This window comes from Scyliorhinus torazame, chromosome 20 (genome assembly GCF_047496885.1).
Source record: "Scyliorhinus torazame isolate Kashiwa2021f chromosome 20, sScyTor2.1, whole genome shotgun sequence".
Lineage (NCBI taxonomy): Eukaryota > Metazoa > Chordata > Chondrichthyes > Carcharhiniformes > Scyliorhinidae > Scyliorhinus > Scyliorhinus torazame.
This window is the reverse complement of record NC_092726.1, coordinates 24,467,361-24,485,614: the sequence shown is the minus strand read 5'-3', so window position 1 is coordinate 24,485,614 and position 18,254 is coordinate 24,467,361. Positions and strand designations below refer to the sequence as shown.

Sequence of the window (18,254 nt, the reverse complement as noted above, 5' to 3'; positions counted from 1 at the left end):
CCGTCTGGGGGAATCACAGACACAGACCCACATTCCATCACCGTCGGGGGGAATCGCAGACACAGACCCACATTCTATTACCGTTTGGGCGAATCGCAGAAACAGACCCACATTCATCACCGTCTGGGGCTAATTGCAGACACAGACCCACGTTCCATCACCGTCTGGGGCTAATTGCAGACACAGACCCGCATTCCATTACCGTCTGGGGGAATCGCAGACACAGACCTGCATTCCTTTGCCATCTGGGGGAATCGCAGACACAGACCCACATTCCATCACCGTCTGGGGGAATCACAGACACAGACCCACATTCCATCACCGTCTGGGGGAATCACAGACACAGACCCGCATTCCATCACCGTCTGGGGGAATCACAGACACAGACTCACATTCCATTACCGTCTGGGGGAATCACAGACCCACATTCCATTACCGTCTGGGGGAATCGCAGACACAGACCCACATTCCATTACCGTCTGGGGGAATTGCAGACACAGACCCACATTCCATCTCCGTCTGGAGCTAATTGCAGACACAGACCTGCATTCCTTTGCCATCTGGGGGAATCGCAGACACATACCCGCATTCCATCACCGTCTGGGGCTAATCACAGGCACAGACCCACATTCCATCACCGTCTGGGGCTAATCATAGACACACCCACATGTCATCACCGTCAGGGGGAATCACAGACCCACATTCCATCACCGTCTGGGGGAATCGCAGACACAGACCCACGTTCCATCTCCGTCTGGAGCTAATTGCAGACACAGACCCGCATTCCTTCGCCATCTGGGGGAATCACAGATACAGACCCACATTTCATCACCGTCTGGGGGAATCGCAGATACAGACCCACATTTCATCACCGTCTGGGGGAATCGCAGATACAGACCCACATTTCATCACCGTCTGGGGGAATCACAGACACAGACCCACATTCCATCTCCGTCTGGAGCTAATTGCAGACACAGACCTGCATTCCTTTGCCATCTGGGGGAATCGCAGACACATACCCGCATTCCATCACCGTCTGGGGCTAATCACAGGCACAGACCCACATTCCATCACCGTCTGGGGCTAATCATAGACACACCCACATGTCATCACCGTCAGGGGGAATCACAGACCCACATTCCATCACCGTCTGGGGGAATCGCAGACACAGACCCACGTTCCATCTCCGTCTGGAGCTAATTGCAGACACAGACGCACATTCCATCACCGTCTGGGGGAATCACAGATACAGACCCACATTTCATCACCGTCTGGGGGAATCACAGACACAGACCCACATTCAATCACCGTCTGGGGGAATCACAGACACAGACCCACATTCCTTCGCCGTCTGGGGGAATCACAGACACAGACCCACATTCCATCACCGTCTGGGCGAATCGCAGACACAGACCCACATTCAATCACCGTCTGGGGGAATCACAGACACAGACCCACATTCCTTCGCCGTCTGGGGGAATCACAGATACATAGCCACATTCCATCACCGTCTGGGGGAATCACAGACCCACATTCCATCACCGTCTGGAGCTAATTGCAGACACCGACCCAAATTCATCACCATCTGGGGGAATCGCAGGCACAGACCCACATTCCATCACCGTCTGGGGCTAATTGCAGACACAGACACACATTCCTTCACCGTCTGGGGAATCGCAGACACAAACATTCCATCACCGTCTGGGGGAATCGCAGACACAGACCTGCATTCCATCACCGTCTGGGGCTAATCACAGACGTACATTCCATCACTGTCCGGGGGAATCACAGACCCACATTCCATCACCGTCTGGGGGAATTGCAGACACAGACCCGCATTGCTTCACCGTCTGGGGGAACCACAGACACAGACCCACATTCAATCACCGTCTGGGGGAATCACAGACACAGACCCACATTCCTTCGCCGTCTGGGGGAATCACAGACACAGACCCACATTCCATCACCGTCTGGGCGAATCGCAGACACAGACCCACATTCAATCACCGTCTGGGGGAATCACAGACACAGACCCACATTCCTTCGCCGTCTGGGGGAATCACAGATACATAGCCACATTCCATCACCGTCTGGGGGAATCACAGACCCACATTCCATCACCGTCTGGAGCTAATTGCAGACACCGACCCAAATTCATCACCATCTGGGGGAATCGCAGACACAGACCCACATTCCATCACCGTCTGGGGCTAATTGCAGACACAGACACACATTCCTTCACCGTCTGGGGAATCGCAGACACAAACATTCCATCACCGTCTCGGGGAATCGCAGACACAGACCTGCATTCCATCACCGTCTGGGGCTAATCACAGACGTACATTCCATCACTGTCCGGGGGAATCACAGACCCACATTCCATCACCGTCTGGGGGAATTGCAGACACAGACCCGCATTGCTTCACCGTCTGGGGGAACCACAGACACAGACCCACATTCATTCACCGTCTGGGGAATCGCAGACACCCACATTTCATCACCGTCTGGGGGAATCACAGGCACAGTCCCACATTCCATCTCCCTCTGGGCGAATCACAGACACAGACCCACATTCCATCACTGTCTGGGCGAATCACAGACACAGACGTACATTCCATCACTGGGGGAACTGCAGACACAGACCCACATTGCTTCACCGTCTGGGGGAACCACAGACACAGACCAACATTCCATCACCGTCTGGGGGAACCACAGACACAGACCAACATTCCATCACTGTCTGGGGGAATCACAGACCTACATTCCATCACCGTCTGGGGCTAATCACAGACACACCCACATGTCATCACCGTCAGGGGGAATCACAGACACAGACCCACATTCCATCACCGTCTGGGGGAATCGCAGACACAGACCCACGTTCCATCTCCGTCTGGAGCTAATTGCAGACACAGACCCGCATTCCTTCGCCATCTGGGGGAATCACAGATACAGACCCACATTTCATCACCGTCTGGGGGAATCGCAGACACAGACCCACATTCAGTCACCGTCTGGGGGAATCACAGACACAGACCCACATTCCTTCGCCGTCTGGGAGAATCACAGACACAGACCCACATTCCATCACCGTCTGAGGGAATCACAGACACAGACCCACATTAAATCGCCGTTGGGGGAATCGCAGACACAGACCCACATTCCATCACCGTCTGGGGGAATCATAGACGCATCCACATTCCATCAAGGTCTGGGGGAATCGCAGACAGACCCGCATTCCATCACCGTCTGGGTAGGTTTCGTTGATGGGAACAGTGTAGAGGAAGGTTTACTCTGTATCTAACCCCGTGCTGTACTTGTCTTGGGAGTGTTTGATGGGGACAGTGTAGAGGGAGCTTTACCCTGTACCTAACCCCGTGCTGTACCTGTTCTGGAAGTGTTTGATGGGGACAGTGTAGAGGGAGCTTTACTCTGTATCTAACCCCATGCTGTACCTGTACTGGGAGTGATTAATGATGACAGTATAGAGTGAGCTTCACTCTGTATCTAACCCCGTGATGTACTTGTCTTGGGAGTGTTTGATGGGGACGGTGTAGAGGGAGCTTTACCCTGTATCTAACCCCGTGCTGTACCTGCCCTGGGCGTGTTTGATGGGGACAGTGTAGTGGGAGCTTTACTCTGTATCTCACCCCGTTCTGTACCTGTCCTGGGAATGTTTGATGGGGACCGTGTAGAGGAGCTTTACTCTGTATCTAACCCCGTGCTGTACCGGTCCTGGGAGTGTTTGATGGGGATAGTGTAGAGGGAGGTTTACTCTGTATCGAACCCCGTGCTGTACCTGTGCTGGGATGGTTTGATGGAGTCAGTGTAGAGGGAGGATTACTCTGTATCTAACCCCGTGCTGTACCTGTCCTGGGAGTGTTTGATGGGGACAGTGTAGAGGGAGCTTTACTCTGTATCTAACCCCGTGCTGTACCTGCCCTCGGAGAGTTTGATTGGGACAGTGTAGAGGGAGCTTTACTCTGTATCTAACCCCGTGCTGTACCTGTCCTGGGAGTGTTTGATGGGGACAGTGTAGAGGGAGCTTTACTCTGTACCTACCCCCGTGCTGTACCTGTCCTGGGAGTGTTTGATTGGGACAGTGTAGAGGGAGCTTTACTCTGTATCTAGCCCGTGCAGTACCTGTCCTGGCTGTGTTTGATGGGGTCAGTGTAGAGGGAGCTTTACTCTGTATCTAACCCCGTGCTGTACCTGTCCTGGGAGTGTTTGATGGGGACAGTGTAGAGGGAGCTTTATTCTGTATCTAACCCCATGCTGTACATGTCCTGTGAGTGTTTGATGGGGACAGTACAGAGGGAGCTTTACTCTGTATCTAACCCCGTGCTGTACCTGTCCTGGGAGTGTTTGATTGGGACAGTGTAGAGGGAGCTTTAGTCTGTATCTAACCCCGTGCTGTACCTGTCCTGTGAGTGTTTGATGGGGACAGTACAGAGGGAGCTTTACTCTGTACCTAACCCCGTGCTGTACCTGTCCTGGGAGTGTTTGATTGGGACAGTGTAGAGGGAGCTTTAGTCTGTATCTAACCCCGTGCTGTACCTGTTCTGGAGTGTTTGATGGGGACAGTGTAGAGGGAACTTTACTCTGTATCTAACCCTGTGCTGTTCCTGTCCTGGGAGTGTTTGATGGGGACAGCGTAGAGGGAGCTTTACCCTGTATCTAACCCCATGCTGTACCTGCACTGCGAGTGTTTGATGGGGACAGTGTAGAGGGAGCTTTACTCTGTATCTAACCCCGTGCTGTACCTGTCCTGGGAGTGTTTGATTGGGACAGTGTAGAGGGAGCTTTAATCTGTATCTAGCCCCGTGCGGTACCTGTCCTGGGAGTGTTTGATGGGCACAGTGTAGAGGGAGCTTTACTCTGTATCTAACCCCGTGCTATACCTGTCCTGGGAGTGTTTGATGGGGACAGTGTAACGGGAGCTTTATTCTGTATCTCACCCCGTGCTGTACCTGTCCTGGGATGGTTTGATGGAGACAGTGTAGAGGGAGCTTTACTCTGTATCTAACCCCGTGCTGTACCTGTCCTTGGAGTGTTTGATTGGGACAGTGTAGAGGGAGCTTTACTCTGTATCTAGCCCCGTGCAGTACCTGTCCTGGGAGTGTTTGATGGGGACAGTGTAGAGGGAGCTTTACTCTGTATCTAACCCCGTGCTGTACCTGTCCTGGGAGTGTTTGATGGAGACAGTGTAGAGGGAGCTTTACTCTGTATCTAACCCCGTGCTGTACCAGCCCTGGGAATGTGTGATGGGGGACAGTGTAGAGGGAGCTTTACTCTGTATCTAACCCCGTGCTGTACCTGTCCTGGGAGTGTTTGATGGGGACAGTGTAGAGGGAGCTTTATTCTGTATCTAACCCCATGCTGTACCTGTCCTGTGAGTGTTTGATGGGGACAGTACAGAGGGAGCTTTACTCTGTACCTAACCCCGTGCTGTACCTGTCCTGGGAGTGTTTGATTGGGACAGTGTAGAGGGAGCTTTAGTCTGTATCTAACCCCGTGCTGTACCTGTCCTGCGAGAGTTTGATGGGGACAGTGTAGAGGGAGCTTTCATCTGTATTTAACCCCGTGCTGTACCTGCCCTGGGCGTGTTTGATGGGGACAGTGTAGTGGGAGCTTTACTCTGTATCTCACCCCGTTCTGTACCTGTCCTGGGAATGTTTGATGGGGACCGTGTAGAGGAGCTTTACTCTATCTAACCCCGTGCTGTACCGGTCCTGGGATGGTTTGATGGAGACAGTGTAGAGGGAGCTTTAATCTGTATCTAACCCCGTGCTGTACCTGTCCTGGGAGTGTTTGATGGGGACAGTGTAGCGGGAGCTTTATTCTGTATCTCACCCCATGCTGTACCTGTCCTGTGAGTGTTTGATGGGGACAGTACAGAGGGAGCTTTACTCTGTATCTAACCCCGTGCTGTACCTGTCCTGGGCGTGTTTGATGGGGACAGTGTAGAGGGAGCTTTACTCTGTATCTAACCCCGTGCTGTACCTGTCCTGGGAGTGTTTGATTGGGACAGTGTAGAGGGAGCTTTAGTCTGTATCCAACCCCGTGCTGTACCTGTCCTGGGAGTGTTTGATTGGGACAGTGTAGAGCGAGCTTTACTCTGTATCTAAACCCGTGCTGTACCTGTCCTGGGATGGTTTGATGGAGACAGTGTAGAGGGAGCTTTACTCTGTATCTAACCCCGTGCTGTACCTGTCCTGGGAGTGTTTGATTGGGACAGTGGGGAGGGAGCTTTACTCTGTATCTAACACCGTGCTGTACGTGTCCTGGGAGTGTTTGATGGGGACAGTGTAGAGGGAGCTTTACTCTGTATCTACCCCCGTGCTGTACCTGTCCTTGGAGTGTTTGATGGGGACAGTGTAGAGGGAGCTTTACTCTGTATCTAACCCCGTGCTGTACCTGTCCTGGGAGTGTTTGATGGAGACAGTGTAGAGGGAGCTTTACTCTGTATCTAACCCCGTGCTGTACCTGCCCTGGGAATGTGTGATGGGGGACAATGTAGAGGGAGCTTTACTCTGTATCTAACCCCGTGCTGTACCTGTCCTAGGAGTGTTTGATGGGGACAGTGTAGAGGGAGCTTTATTCTGTATCTAACCCCATGCTGTACCTGTCCTGTGAGTGTTTGATGGGGACAGTGCAGAGGGAGCTTTACTCTGTATCTAACCCCGTGCTGAACCTGTCCTGGGAGTGTTTGATGGGGACAGTGTAGAGGGAGTTTTACTCTGTATCTAACCCCGTGCTGTACCTGTCCTGGGAGTGTTTGATTGGGACAGTGTAGAGGGAGCCTTACTCTGTATCTAACCCCGTGCTGTACCTGTCCTAGGAGTGTTTGATGGGGACCGTGTAGAGGAGCTTTACTCTGTATCTAACCCCGTGCTGTACCTGTCCTGGGAGTGTTTGATGGGGACAGTGTAGAGGGAGTTTTACTCTGTATCTAACCCCGTGCTGTACCTGTCCTGGGAGTGTTTGATTGGGACAGTGTAGAGGGAGCCTTACTCTGTGTCTAACCCCGTGCTGTCCCTGTCCTCGGAGTGTTTGATGGGGACAGTGTAGAGGGAGCTTTACTCTGTATCTAACCCCGTGCTGTACCTATTCTGGAGTGTTTGATGGGGACAGTGTAGATGGAGCTTTACTCTGTATCTAACCCTGTGCTGTTCCTGTCCTGGGTGTGTTTGATGGGGACAGCGTAGAGGGAGCTTTACCCTTTATCTAACCCTGTGCTGTACCTGCCCTGGGCGTGTTTGATGTGGACAGTGTCGTGGAAGGTTTACTCTGTATCTCACCCAGTTCTGTACCTGTCCTGGGAATGTTTGATGGGGACCGTGTAGAGGAGCTTTACTCTGTATCTAACCCCGTGCTGTACCGGTCCTGGGAGTGTTTGATGGGTCAGTGTCGAGGGAGCTTTACTCTGTATCTAACCCCGTGCTGTACCTGTCCTTGGAGTGTTTGATGGGGACAGTGTAGAGGGAGCTTTACTCTGTACCTAACCCCGTGCTGTACCTGTCCTGGGAGTGTTTGATGGGGACAGTGTAGAGGGAGCTTTACTCTATACTAACCCCGTGCTGTACCTGAATTGGGTCTAAATGAAGTTTTGCGGTACTCCTCCCTTTTCCATTTTACTGCTATGTTTGTGAGCTATGCTTTGTCTTTATTTGTGTATTTCTATCTAAATGCTGCCCACTCCCTGTGTTAAAGGTAAATCACACCTGGCGATTGTACAGAAGGTGAACAGCGAAGGTGAGGGTGATCCCTTCTACGAGGTGCTGGGCCTCGTCACTCTCGAGGACGTGATTGAAGAGATCATCAAATCTGAAATCCTTGATGAATCCGACTTGTACAGTGAGTTGTTTTGATTTTCGGGGCGGGGGTCAGGAGTCCATTCATCCCCTCTAGTTCTGATTTCCCACTGGATAACAGGTGATCTGTATCGTAACTCCACACCTGCCTTGGCTCCCCATCCTTATTATCCTTGTTTAAAGGCCTGTTTCGAAATTTTCAATTGACTCCTACCTGTACCATATTTTAGTGAGGGGGGAGGGTTTTAGATTTCCACTATCCATTTGCATGAAGAGTTCCCTGGAATCACTTCTGACTGCTGTAGCTCAAATTTACGGTTCTGCCCCCTTGTTCTGGACTCCCTCAATGACGCCCAGCAACATTCAGTCCAAAAGATGTGCATGTTGGGTGGATTGGCCACGCTAAAGCTTGGGTCACTGTCTGTGCGGAGTCTGCACATCCTCCCCTTGTGTGCGTGGGTTTCCTCCGGGTGCTCCGGTTTCCTCCCACAGTCCAAAGATGTGCAGGTTTGGTGGATTGGCCGTGATAAATTGCCCTTAGTGTCCAAAATTGCCCTTAGTGTTGGCTGGCGTTACTGGGTTATGGGGATAGGGTGGTGGTATTGACCTTGGGTTAGGGTGCTCTTTCCAAGAGCCAGTGCAGACTCGATGGGCCAAATGGCCTCCTTCTGCACTGTAAATTCTATGAAAAATGCTGCGAAAGTGGTTCTGGCTGCCTCTGTCAGCGCGTCGACTCCCAACATGGCGTCTCTGCAGAATGGAACGCTTGAGGTGCAGCGGGCTGCTGGGGGCTGTGAAGTGATTTCTAAGCTGCCTCCGTGCCTTTGTCTTTTTTTCCCCTCAGCTGACAATCGCTCCAAGAAGAGGGTTGCTCATGCGGGCAAGAAAAGGGACTTCTCGGCCTTCAAGCCCACCACCCAAGAGGTGAAGGTCAAGGTGTCCCCTCAGCTGCTGCTGGCCGCTCACCGCTTCCTGTCGACGGGTGAGTTAACCTTGTGCCCAGATGCTGCTCCTCTGCTGTCGCGGGGTTAGGTGTCGACACCTCTCGTGCTTCCCCCTGCCCTGTTCTGCAGTTCAAAATCTCTTGTGCGCACCCGAGAGGAGATGAGAAATTTCTTCACGCTGTGTTTTTGTGATCTGGAACCCAGTGCCTGAACGGGGGCTGGGAGCAGATTCAATATTGACTTTGGAAAATGGGGATTGAAGTTGTAACTGGAAACCGAAAAGGAGCAGGAGCAGGAGGAAAAGGAACTAATTGGATGGCTTTCAAAGAGCTAGCACAGGTGCCATGGGCCAAATGGCTTCCTCTGAGCCCCATACCTCTAATGAGGGGCATTGGAGTGAGGTTCGCCTGTTTCTGCTGTGGTATTTTGGGATTGGCACTGTTTGAGAGAGGGATCTGGTGCGTGTGGCTGCTTTGTTGCCTATGCATCTTTTGCTGTTGTGACCCCGGCAGTATCTGTGGGGATTGTTCTGACTGCCCCTTCTAGCAGGGAGCCCAAGGGCGCTTAGCAAGTGTGTGTGTGTATGTGTGTGAGTGAGATTGTGAGTGCGAGTGAGAATGCGATTGTGTGTGCGAGTGAGAATGCGATTGTGTGTGCGAGTGAGAATGCGATTGTGTGTGCGAGTGAGAATGCGATTGTGTGCGCGAGTGAGAATGCGATTGTGTGCGCGAGTGAGAATGCGATTGTGTGCGCGAGTGAGAATGCGATTGTGTGCGCGAGTGAGAATGCGATTGTGTGTGCGAGTGAGAATGCGATTGTGTGTGCGAGTGAGAATGCGATTGTGTGTGCGAGTGAGAATGCGATTGTGTGTGCGAGTGAGAATGCGATTGTGTGTGCGAGTGAGAATGCGATTGTGTGTGCGAGTGAGAATGCGATTGTGTGTGCGAGTGAGAATGCGATTGTGTGTGCGAGTGAGAATGCGATTGTGTGCGAGTGAGAATGCGATTGTGTGCGAGTGAGAATGCGATTGTGTGCGCGAGAGAATGCGATTGTGTGTGCGAGAGAATGCGATTGTGTGTGCGAGAGAATGCGATTGTGTGTGCGAGAGAATGCGATTGTGTGTGCGAGAGAATGCGATTGTGTGTGCGAGAGAATACGATTGTGTGCGCGCGAGAGAATGCGATTGTGTGCGCGAGTGAGAATGCGATTGTGTGCGAGTGAGAATGCGATTGTGTGCGAGTGAGAATGCGATTGTGTGCGAGTGAGAATGCGATTGTGTGCGAGTGAGAATGCGATTGTGTGCGAGAGAATGCGATTGTGCGCGCGAGAGAATGCGATTGTGCGCGCGAGGGACGATGCGATTGTGCGCGCGAGGGACGATGCGATTGTGCGCGCGAGGGACGATGCGATTGTGCGCGCGAGGGACGGTGCGATTGTGCGCGCGAGGGACGGTGCGATTGTGCGCGCGAGGGACGGTGCGATTGTGCGCGCGAGGGACGGTGCGATTGTGCGCGCGAGGGACGGTGCGATTGTGCGCGCGAGGGACGGTGCGATTGTGCGCGCGAGGGACGGTGCGATTGTGCGCGCGAGGGACGGTGCGATTGTGCGCGCGAGGGACGGTGCGATTGTGCGCGCGAGGGACGGTGCGATTGTGCGCGCGAGGGACGGTGCGATTGTGCGCGCGAGGGACGGTGCGATTGTGCGCGCGAGGGACGGTGCGATTGTGCGCGCGAGGGACGGTGCGATTGTGCGCGCGAGGGACGGTGCGATTGTGCGCGCGAGGGACGGTGCGATTGTGCGCGCGAGGGACGGTGCGATTGTGCGCGCGAGGGACGGTGCGATTGTGCGCGCGAGGGACGGTGCGATTGTGCGCGCGAGGGACGGTGCGATTGTGCGCGCGAGGGACGGTGCGATTGTGCGCGCGAGGGACGGTGCGATTGTGCGCGCGAGGGACGGTGCGATTGTGCGCGCGAGGGACGGTGCGATTGTGCGCGCGAGGGACGGTGCGATTGTGCGCGCGAGGGACGGTGCGATTGTGCGCGCGAGGGACGGTGCGATTGTGCGCGCGAGGGACGGTGCGATTGTGCGCGCGAGGGACGGTGCGATTGTGCGCGCGAGGGACGGTGCGATTGTGCGCGCGAGGGACGGTGCGATTGTGCGCGCGAGGGACGGTGCGATTGTGCGCGCGAGGGACGGTGCGATTGTGCGCGCGAGGGACGGTGCGATTGTGCCCGCGAGGGACGGTGCGATTGTGCCCGCGAGGGACGGTGCGATTGTGCCCGCGAGGGACGGTGCGATTGTGCCCGCGAGGGACGGTGCGATTGTGCCCGCGAGGGACGGTGCGATTGTGCCCGCGAGGGACGGTGCGATTGTGCCCGCGAGGGACGGTGCGATTGTGCCCGCGAGGGACGGTGCGATTGTGCCCGCGAGGGACGGTGCGATTGTGCCCGCGAGGGACGGTGCGATTGTGCCCGCGAGGGACGGTGCGATTGTGCCCGCGAGGGACGGTGCGATTGTGCCCGCGAGGGACGGCGCGACTGTGCCCGCGAGGGACGGCGCGACTGTGCCCGCGAGGGACGGCGCGACTGTGCCCGCGAGGGACGGCGCGACTGTGCCCGCGAGGGACGGCGCGACTGTGCCCGCGAGGGACGGCGCGACTGTGCCCGCGAGGGACGGCGCGACTGTGCCCGCGAGGGACGGCGCGACTGTGCCCGCGAGGGACGGCGCGACTGTGCCCGCGAGTGACGGCGCGACTGTGTTTGCGAGTGAGGGCGCGAGGGAGAGTGCGATTGTGGGCGCGAGGGAGAGTGCGATTGTGGGCGCGAGGGAGAATGCATGTGCGAGTGTGTTTGTTTCATCTGTTGTTGATAACAGTAAAAGCACATTGTCCTGGTCCGTGAGATTGTGTGAGAGATTGTGCTGAGCGTTGTGTGATTGTGTGTGTGAGAGAGATTAAGTTTATTGCAGTTGTTTATAACTGTAAAAACACAGTGTCCTGCTCTGGGCTGTGCAGACAGATGAGCTCAGTGAACACACTCCGCCTCAAGCAAAGACTTAATTACAGGGATCCAGGCAATTACCCGTCATGTCTGTCTTGGACTGTGGGAAAAACACAGCACAATTGCCAGAACAGAAACTTGTTTGTGCTTTGCATGGCTGAGTTAGCGGAGATTTGGAAAAATGTACGTCAGCTTTTTAAAAATATATATATCTGTTCTTTCTGCTTTACAGTTGACTGAGACAGTGAGAGCTAATTTTTTTTTTGAGATACGGGTTGGGCAGCTAGCTCCACATCACTGACCCCAGAGTGTCTTCACGCTCGGCTAACTTGGCCAAACAAGGGCTTCATCCAAAAGGACGCAACACGGCTGGCCGACTGCTCCCGTTTAGCCCTCTGTGGAAACCTTCAACCATTCCTTCTGTTATCTCCCTGGGGAACTGGCTTCCACAGGGGCGTAGGCCCTGTGGGTGCTGACGCTCACTGGGGCAAGGGTTCACAGGCACTGAGGCAACCACCACGGGAGCTGGTCCTCACTGGGGGCACATATGATTGACCCCCATTGTGACCAGGTGGAGCATCGAGCCCAAACACACCACATCAGAACTGAGTCGAGACTGAGTCGCGCGTGTGCGGCAGTGGGTTTTATTTGATCCTTCTCACTCCTCTTTGCAGAGGTCACTCTCTTTTCCGCCGGATACATGTCGGAGAAGATCCTCCTCCGCCTCCTCAAACACCCCGACGTTATCAACGAGATCAAGTTCGACGAGAGCAACAAGATGGCCGCTGATCACTATCTGTATGTGCGTGGAAAGACGGTCGATTACTTTGTCCTCATTTTACAAGTAAGGAGCTTCTCGCTGTGGCTTGTTTTTGGCACTTTCTGGAAAGTCCGTCTAAACGGGTGGGTGCATGTTCTCTCACCGACTCAGTGTCTGGAAGAAACCTGTGGAGATGAAGCCAGCTTGGCAAGGCTTGTGTGATTTAGGGTCCTGCCGCCCCCCCCCCCCCTCGGCCCTGCCGCCCCCCCCCCCCCTCCCTTGGCCGCGCCGCCCCCCCTCCCTCGGCCGCGCCGCCCCCCCCTCCCTCGGCCCTGCCGCCCCCCCTCCCTCGGCCCTGCCGCCCCTCCTCCCTCGGCCCTGCCGCCCCCCCTCCCTCGGCCCTGCCGCCCCCCTCCCTCGGCCCTGCCGCCCCCCTCCCTCTGTCCTGCCGCCCCCCTCCCTCTGTCCTGCCGCCCCCCTCCCTCGGCCCTGCCGCCCCCCTCCCTCGGCCCTGCCGCCCCCCTCCCTCGGCCCTGCCGCCCCCCTCCCTCGGCCCTGCCGCCCCCCTCCCTCGGCCCTGCCGCCCCCCTCCCTCGGCCCTGCCGCCCCCCCTCCCTCGGCCCTGCCGCCCCCCTCCCTCGGCCCTGCCGCCCCCCTCCCTCGGCCCTGCCGCCCCCCTCCCTCGGCCCTGCCGCCCCCCTCCCTCGGCCCTGCCGCCCCCCTCCCTCCCTCTGTCCTGCCGCCCCCCCCCCCCCTCCCTCTGTCCTGCCGCGCCCCCCCCCCCCTCCCTCTGTCCTGCCGCCCCCCCTCCCTCGGCCCTGCCGCCCCCCCCTCCCTCGGCCCTGCCGCCCCCCCTCCCTCGGCCCTGCCGCCCCCCCCCTCCCTCGGCCCTGCCGCCCCCCCCTCCCTCGGCCCTGCCGCCCCCCCCTCCCTCGGCCCTGCCGCCCCCCCTCCCTCGGCCCTGCCGCCCCCCCCTCCCTCGGCCCTGCCGCCCCCCCTCCCTCGGCCCTGCCGCCCCCCCTCCCTCGGCCCTGCCGCCCCCCCTCCCTCGGCCCTGCCGCTCCCTCGGCCCTGCCGCTCCCTCGGCCCTGCCGCTCCCTCGGCCCTGCCGCTCCCTCGGCCCTGCCGCCCCCCCCCTCCCTCGGCCCTGCCGCCCCCCCCTCCCTCGGCCCTGCCGCCCCCCCTCCCTCGGCCCTGCCGCCCCCCCTCCCTCGGCCCTGCCGCCCCCCCCTCCCTCGGCCCTGCCGCCCCCCCCTCCCTCGGCCCTGCCGCCCCCCCTCCCTCGGCCCTGCCGCCCCCCCCTCCCTCGGCCCTGCCGCCCCCCCTCCCTCGGCCCTGCCGCCCCCTCCCTCGGCCTTGCCCCCCCCCCCCCCCTCCAGCTCCTCTCTCTCCCTATGTCCAAACACTCCATAAAACCTACCACTTAGACAAAGGTTTTGGACTTGTGGTTGGGTGTCACACACTGTCTGCCACCCTTGTCTGAAGGCACATGTTTGTGACATTAATATTGTGGTATTAATGGAAGTTGTTGATGGCCGTAACTCATACTCTCAAATTCCCTTTGGTCAACTCTGTCAGCCTGTCCCGACCAATACACCCCAGTCTTATCCAATACTGTCCCCGCGACACAGCCCACAACAGCAATACCACGAATGGGGTGATGGGAAGACCATGTCCCTCATAGCCGTGATGTCTCAAGCATCGCAATATTATACGCCCTTCGACCCAGTGGATTAGTGCGGGGGGGGGGGGGGCAATCGGGAATTCTGCTGCTGATCCATTGATTCTTATGGGATGTGAGGCCGGGATTGAGACAAACAGGAGCTGAGGCGATTGCGAGGGAGCTGGGCCGAGTGGAAGGGAAGGGTGATTTACAAGTGTGGTAGAGGCCGAGACCCTCAACCCTGAGGTGCCCTAACCTGCGGGGCTGCGAACCAAATGCTGACAAGTGGGGTTAGGCCGGGTGGCCCGTTTGCCAGCCGGCTCAGACGTGATGGGGGCAAAGTGGCTCCTCGCTGGGCTGTGAACCTTCTCTGATCCGAGATAATTGTCATTGCACCTCAGGGCAAAGTGGAGGCAGAAGCTGGGAAAGAGGACATGAAGTTTGAGACGGGGCCGTTCTCCTACTACGGCACAATGGCCCTCGGCAACCCGACTACAGGTAAGAGCCAATCCGGTTTGGTCTTGCTGTCTTTGTACTTTGCAGAGCGCCAAGAGTCATTCAACCCAGCAGGCAGTCCGAGCGAGCTTTTGGGTTACGCCAACGGGGATTCGAGGCCGTTCAGTTGAGTTACATCGTGGCTGATTTGTATCGGAACCTCGTCCAGCCTCCGTCTCTCCGTTTCCCTCAGGAAAATGGGACCTTGACATTTTCAGTTGACGGTCCGTCCCAGCCAGACCTTGGCAGAAGTTTGCGAGTCCCCCGCTACCTTTTATGTGAAGATCTGACCTTTCCGCTGAAAGGGTAGCTGTGGTTAGGGTGTTTGGGGGGGGGGGGGGGGGTGTAGCGCTGTAGTCTTTTAGGTGAGATGGGTGTGCGATCAAATCCCACCCCTGGAGAATTGAGCACAAAACCTCGAGCGACACACCAAGCGCAGTACTGTGGGAGTGCTGTATTGTCGGGAATGTCGCCTTTTGGGCGGGATGTCACACCCCACCCCAATCCCCCGGGCAGCGCTGCGTTAGGTTGGTGGGCGGGGGTGGGTCACGTCCCATTCTTCAGCTAATTACCATATCTCGGTCTCCTCTGGTTCTCTATCCTTCCACCAACGGGAACAGTCTCTCCCTATCGACTCTCGTGACTTTGGACACCTCGGCACAGTGGTTAGCACTGCTGCCTCACAGCGCCAGGGACCCGGGTTCAATTCCAGCCTTGGGTCACTGTCTGTTCGGAGTCTGCACGTTCTCCCCATGTCTGCGTGGGTTTCCTCCAGGTGCTCCGGTTTCACAGTCCGAAGATGTACAGGTTAGGTGGATTGGCCAGGCTAAATTGCCCCTTTGTCCAGAGATGTCCAGGTTAGGTGGAGTTATGGGGATAGGGCGGGGCGTTGAGCCAGGCAGGGCACTCTTTCAGTGAGCTGAATGGTTTCCTTCTGCGCTGTAGGCATTCTATGGGATGAAATCTGCTCTCAAACCTCCTCTTCAAGGAGATCATTCCTCGTTGCATGATTGAAGTTCTTTACCCCTGGAACCATTCATTGAACCATTCACCTGAGCCTTTCTACTGCCTTCACAAACTTCCCAAAGTGCGGTGCCAAAATAGGCGCAACACTCCATTGGCAGCACAACCAGTACCAGATTTTCCCCATGACCTCGCCGATGTTTAACCTTCAACAAAACGTCACTTGGGGAAAATAAATAGGGTTTGCCTGGTGATTATTAAATTGCTGCTTATGGGAGTGTTCTGCCGCAATTCATATGGTATGACACGCTGCCTGTAAAAAGCTGTAGCGATGAGTCTTTTCCTTCTATCTTTTCCTTTGTGCCAGTGAAGCGAGTGCTCGCCTGCACTGGATGTGTGCGCTTTAACCTTTCTCTCTCTCTCTCTCTCTCTCTCTCTCTCTCTCTCTCTCTCTCTCTCTCTCTCTCTCTCTCTCTCTGTTGCTTCATCTTCCAGCTCCTACCTCCAGGTTCCGTACTTGCAGCCTCAAACGAGCTTCCCTATTTTCTTGGTTCCAAGGTAAATCCTGCACGGTTTGCAGTTTTAACTTTTTGAGTGTTCTTTGACTTCCTCTATTACCCCACTCGCCCTTCTGCCTTGGGCATCGTAAAGGTTTGAGGGTAGCAGATGTTTTGGTTTGAGGTGTATCGGAGGCTCTCTGACCTTTCTGAGGAACCCGCTGTGCCCTGCCCACCCCGTTGGTGCCTTATTGCTGCCTTCGAGCTGGCCTGGGACTGAAAGATTAACGTGGGCTAAATCGTTAGCTTAGTACCTCGTCTTGCAAGAAATCTTTTAAGCCTCTTTTCTAATCAGTAACCCAACTTCTCTTCCTGGCCCAAGTGTGAGCTCATGGTGCTCAAGACACTCGCCTCTTTTCCCTCTCCTTCAATCTGCCTCCATCATCCCTCCCCTCAAAAAAAAAAAAACACTCTTGTGAAGTTCTCATCCCATCCGCTTCCGTTCTTGGATCCCCTCCAATCTGGCTTCCTCCTCTGTCGCCGGCTCATCTGAGTCCCGAACACCAATCTATGCGACTATCGCAACGGTAAGCTTTCTCTCCACGTCCTTTCCCACCTCTCTGCAGCCTTTGACACGTCTGATACCATCCTTGTCCACTTCTCCACTGGCTGGGATGCTCTCGCCTGGTTCCATTCGTGTCTATCCGGTTGTAGCCAGAGAATCTCCCATCATTTAGCTTCTCTTCCCACTCCCGCACCGTTAACTGTGGGCTACCCTCCCCAAATAATCTATCGTTGCACCCCCCCTTCGTATTTCTCAACCTGCTTTCCCATAGCATCTAAAAACATTATCAGTTTTGCACGTGTACCTAGATGACACAAAGCTATACTTTAGCACCTGTCTCGCTTGTCCGTGACCAGCACTGGAAGATCAGGAATCCTCCCGACCTCACAATAGAACCCATTGTTCCCTGCCGCATCTTAAACTGTGTTTCCTACCCCATTGACGGTGGCACTGTGGTCAGCACTGCTGGCTCACAGCACCAGGGACAGGGTTTAATTCCGGCCTGTCTGTGCGGAATTTGCACGTTCTCCCCCTGTCTGCGTGGGTTTCCTCCGGGTGCTCTGGTTTCCTCCCACAGTCCAAAAATGGTGGATTGGCCAGGCCAAATTGCCCCCGAGTGTCCAAAATGTTAGGTGCGGTTACGGGGATAGGGTGGGGCTGTGGGCCGAGGGAGGGTGCCCTTTCCAAGGGTCGGTGCAAACTCGACGGGCTGAATGGCCACCTCCTGCACTGTAGGGATTCTATGACTCCACCCCTTCCTGCTAGGAACAGGAGGAAGCCACTTGGCTGCTTGAATCGGAGTACCATTCTGAGATCATGCCTGATTTCAGACAGACCTCTAAATAGGCTGCCGTTTACCCTTATCCTTTCATACCTTGGGTTAAAAAGAAATCAACCTTAGTTTTAACTTGATCGAGTATCAAATACTGTTTGCAGAAGGGAGTTCTAAACTTTTAACACCCTTTAGTGTCAAAGTGATTCCACGACTAAAACGGCCAGTCTATAATTTTTGCTCATTATAGTTTGTCTTTCTGCCCTATCTGTTCCCCTTAACATCTCAGCTTATCAAATCCCTCCTCGCCCGTCTACATTTCAGGGATTCCAGCCTTGCTTGTGTAGTAATTTCTCATAATTTAAGCCTTGGAGTGCCGGTGTCATTCTGGCGGACCTGCACCGCACTACCAACCCCCAACGCCAAATATATCATTTCTTAGGTGTGGTGCTCAGAGCTGCCCACTGTAACTTCAGGTGCAGAGGACTGGGCCTTTGCTGGGGTCGGGGTCGTTGCTAAGGTTTGCTCGGAGCTGCACGCTCGCGAGGCAGTAGGAATGTTGAGCATGAGGGCCGTGGGCAAGCAAAGCTCCTGTTTAAGACGCGTGCAGCTGGGTGTCGATCTTAAGAACCGCACAGGTCAACAAGCCGGCTGTACGGGTGGCACAGTGGTTAGCATTGCCGCCTCATTGCGCCGAGGACCCGGGTTCGATCCCGGCCCCGGGTCATTGTCCTTGTGAAGTTTGTACAGTCTCCCCGTGTTTCACCCCCCACAACCCAAAG

General features: G+C 55.7%; 1 protein-coding gene across 1 annotated transcript in view; it reads left to right on the top strand.

The window, feature by feature from the left end:
• Positions 1 to 18,254, top strand: part of LOC140396979 (bone morphogenetic protein 1-like) — a 409,856-nt gene that overhangs the window by 11,474 nt on the left and 380,128 nt on the right. The window contains 2 exon segments of the mRNA XM_072485982.1: positions 7,714 to 7,857; positions 8,659 to 8,796. Coding sequence (XP_072342083.1) covers positions 7,714 to 7,857; positions 8,659 to 8,796 — 282 coding nt within the window.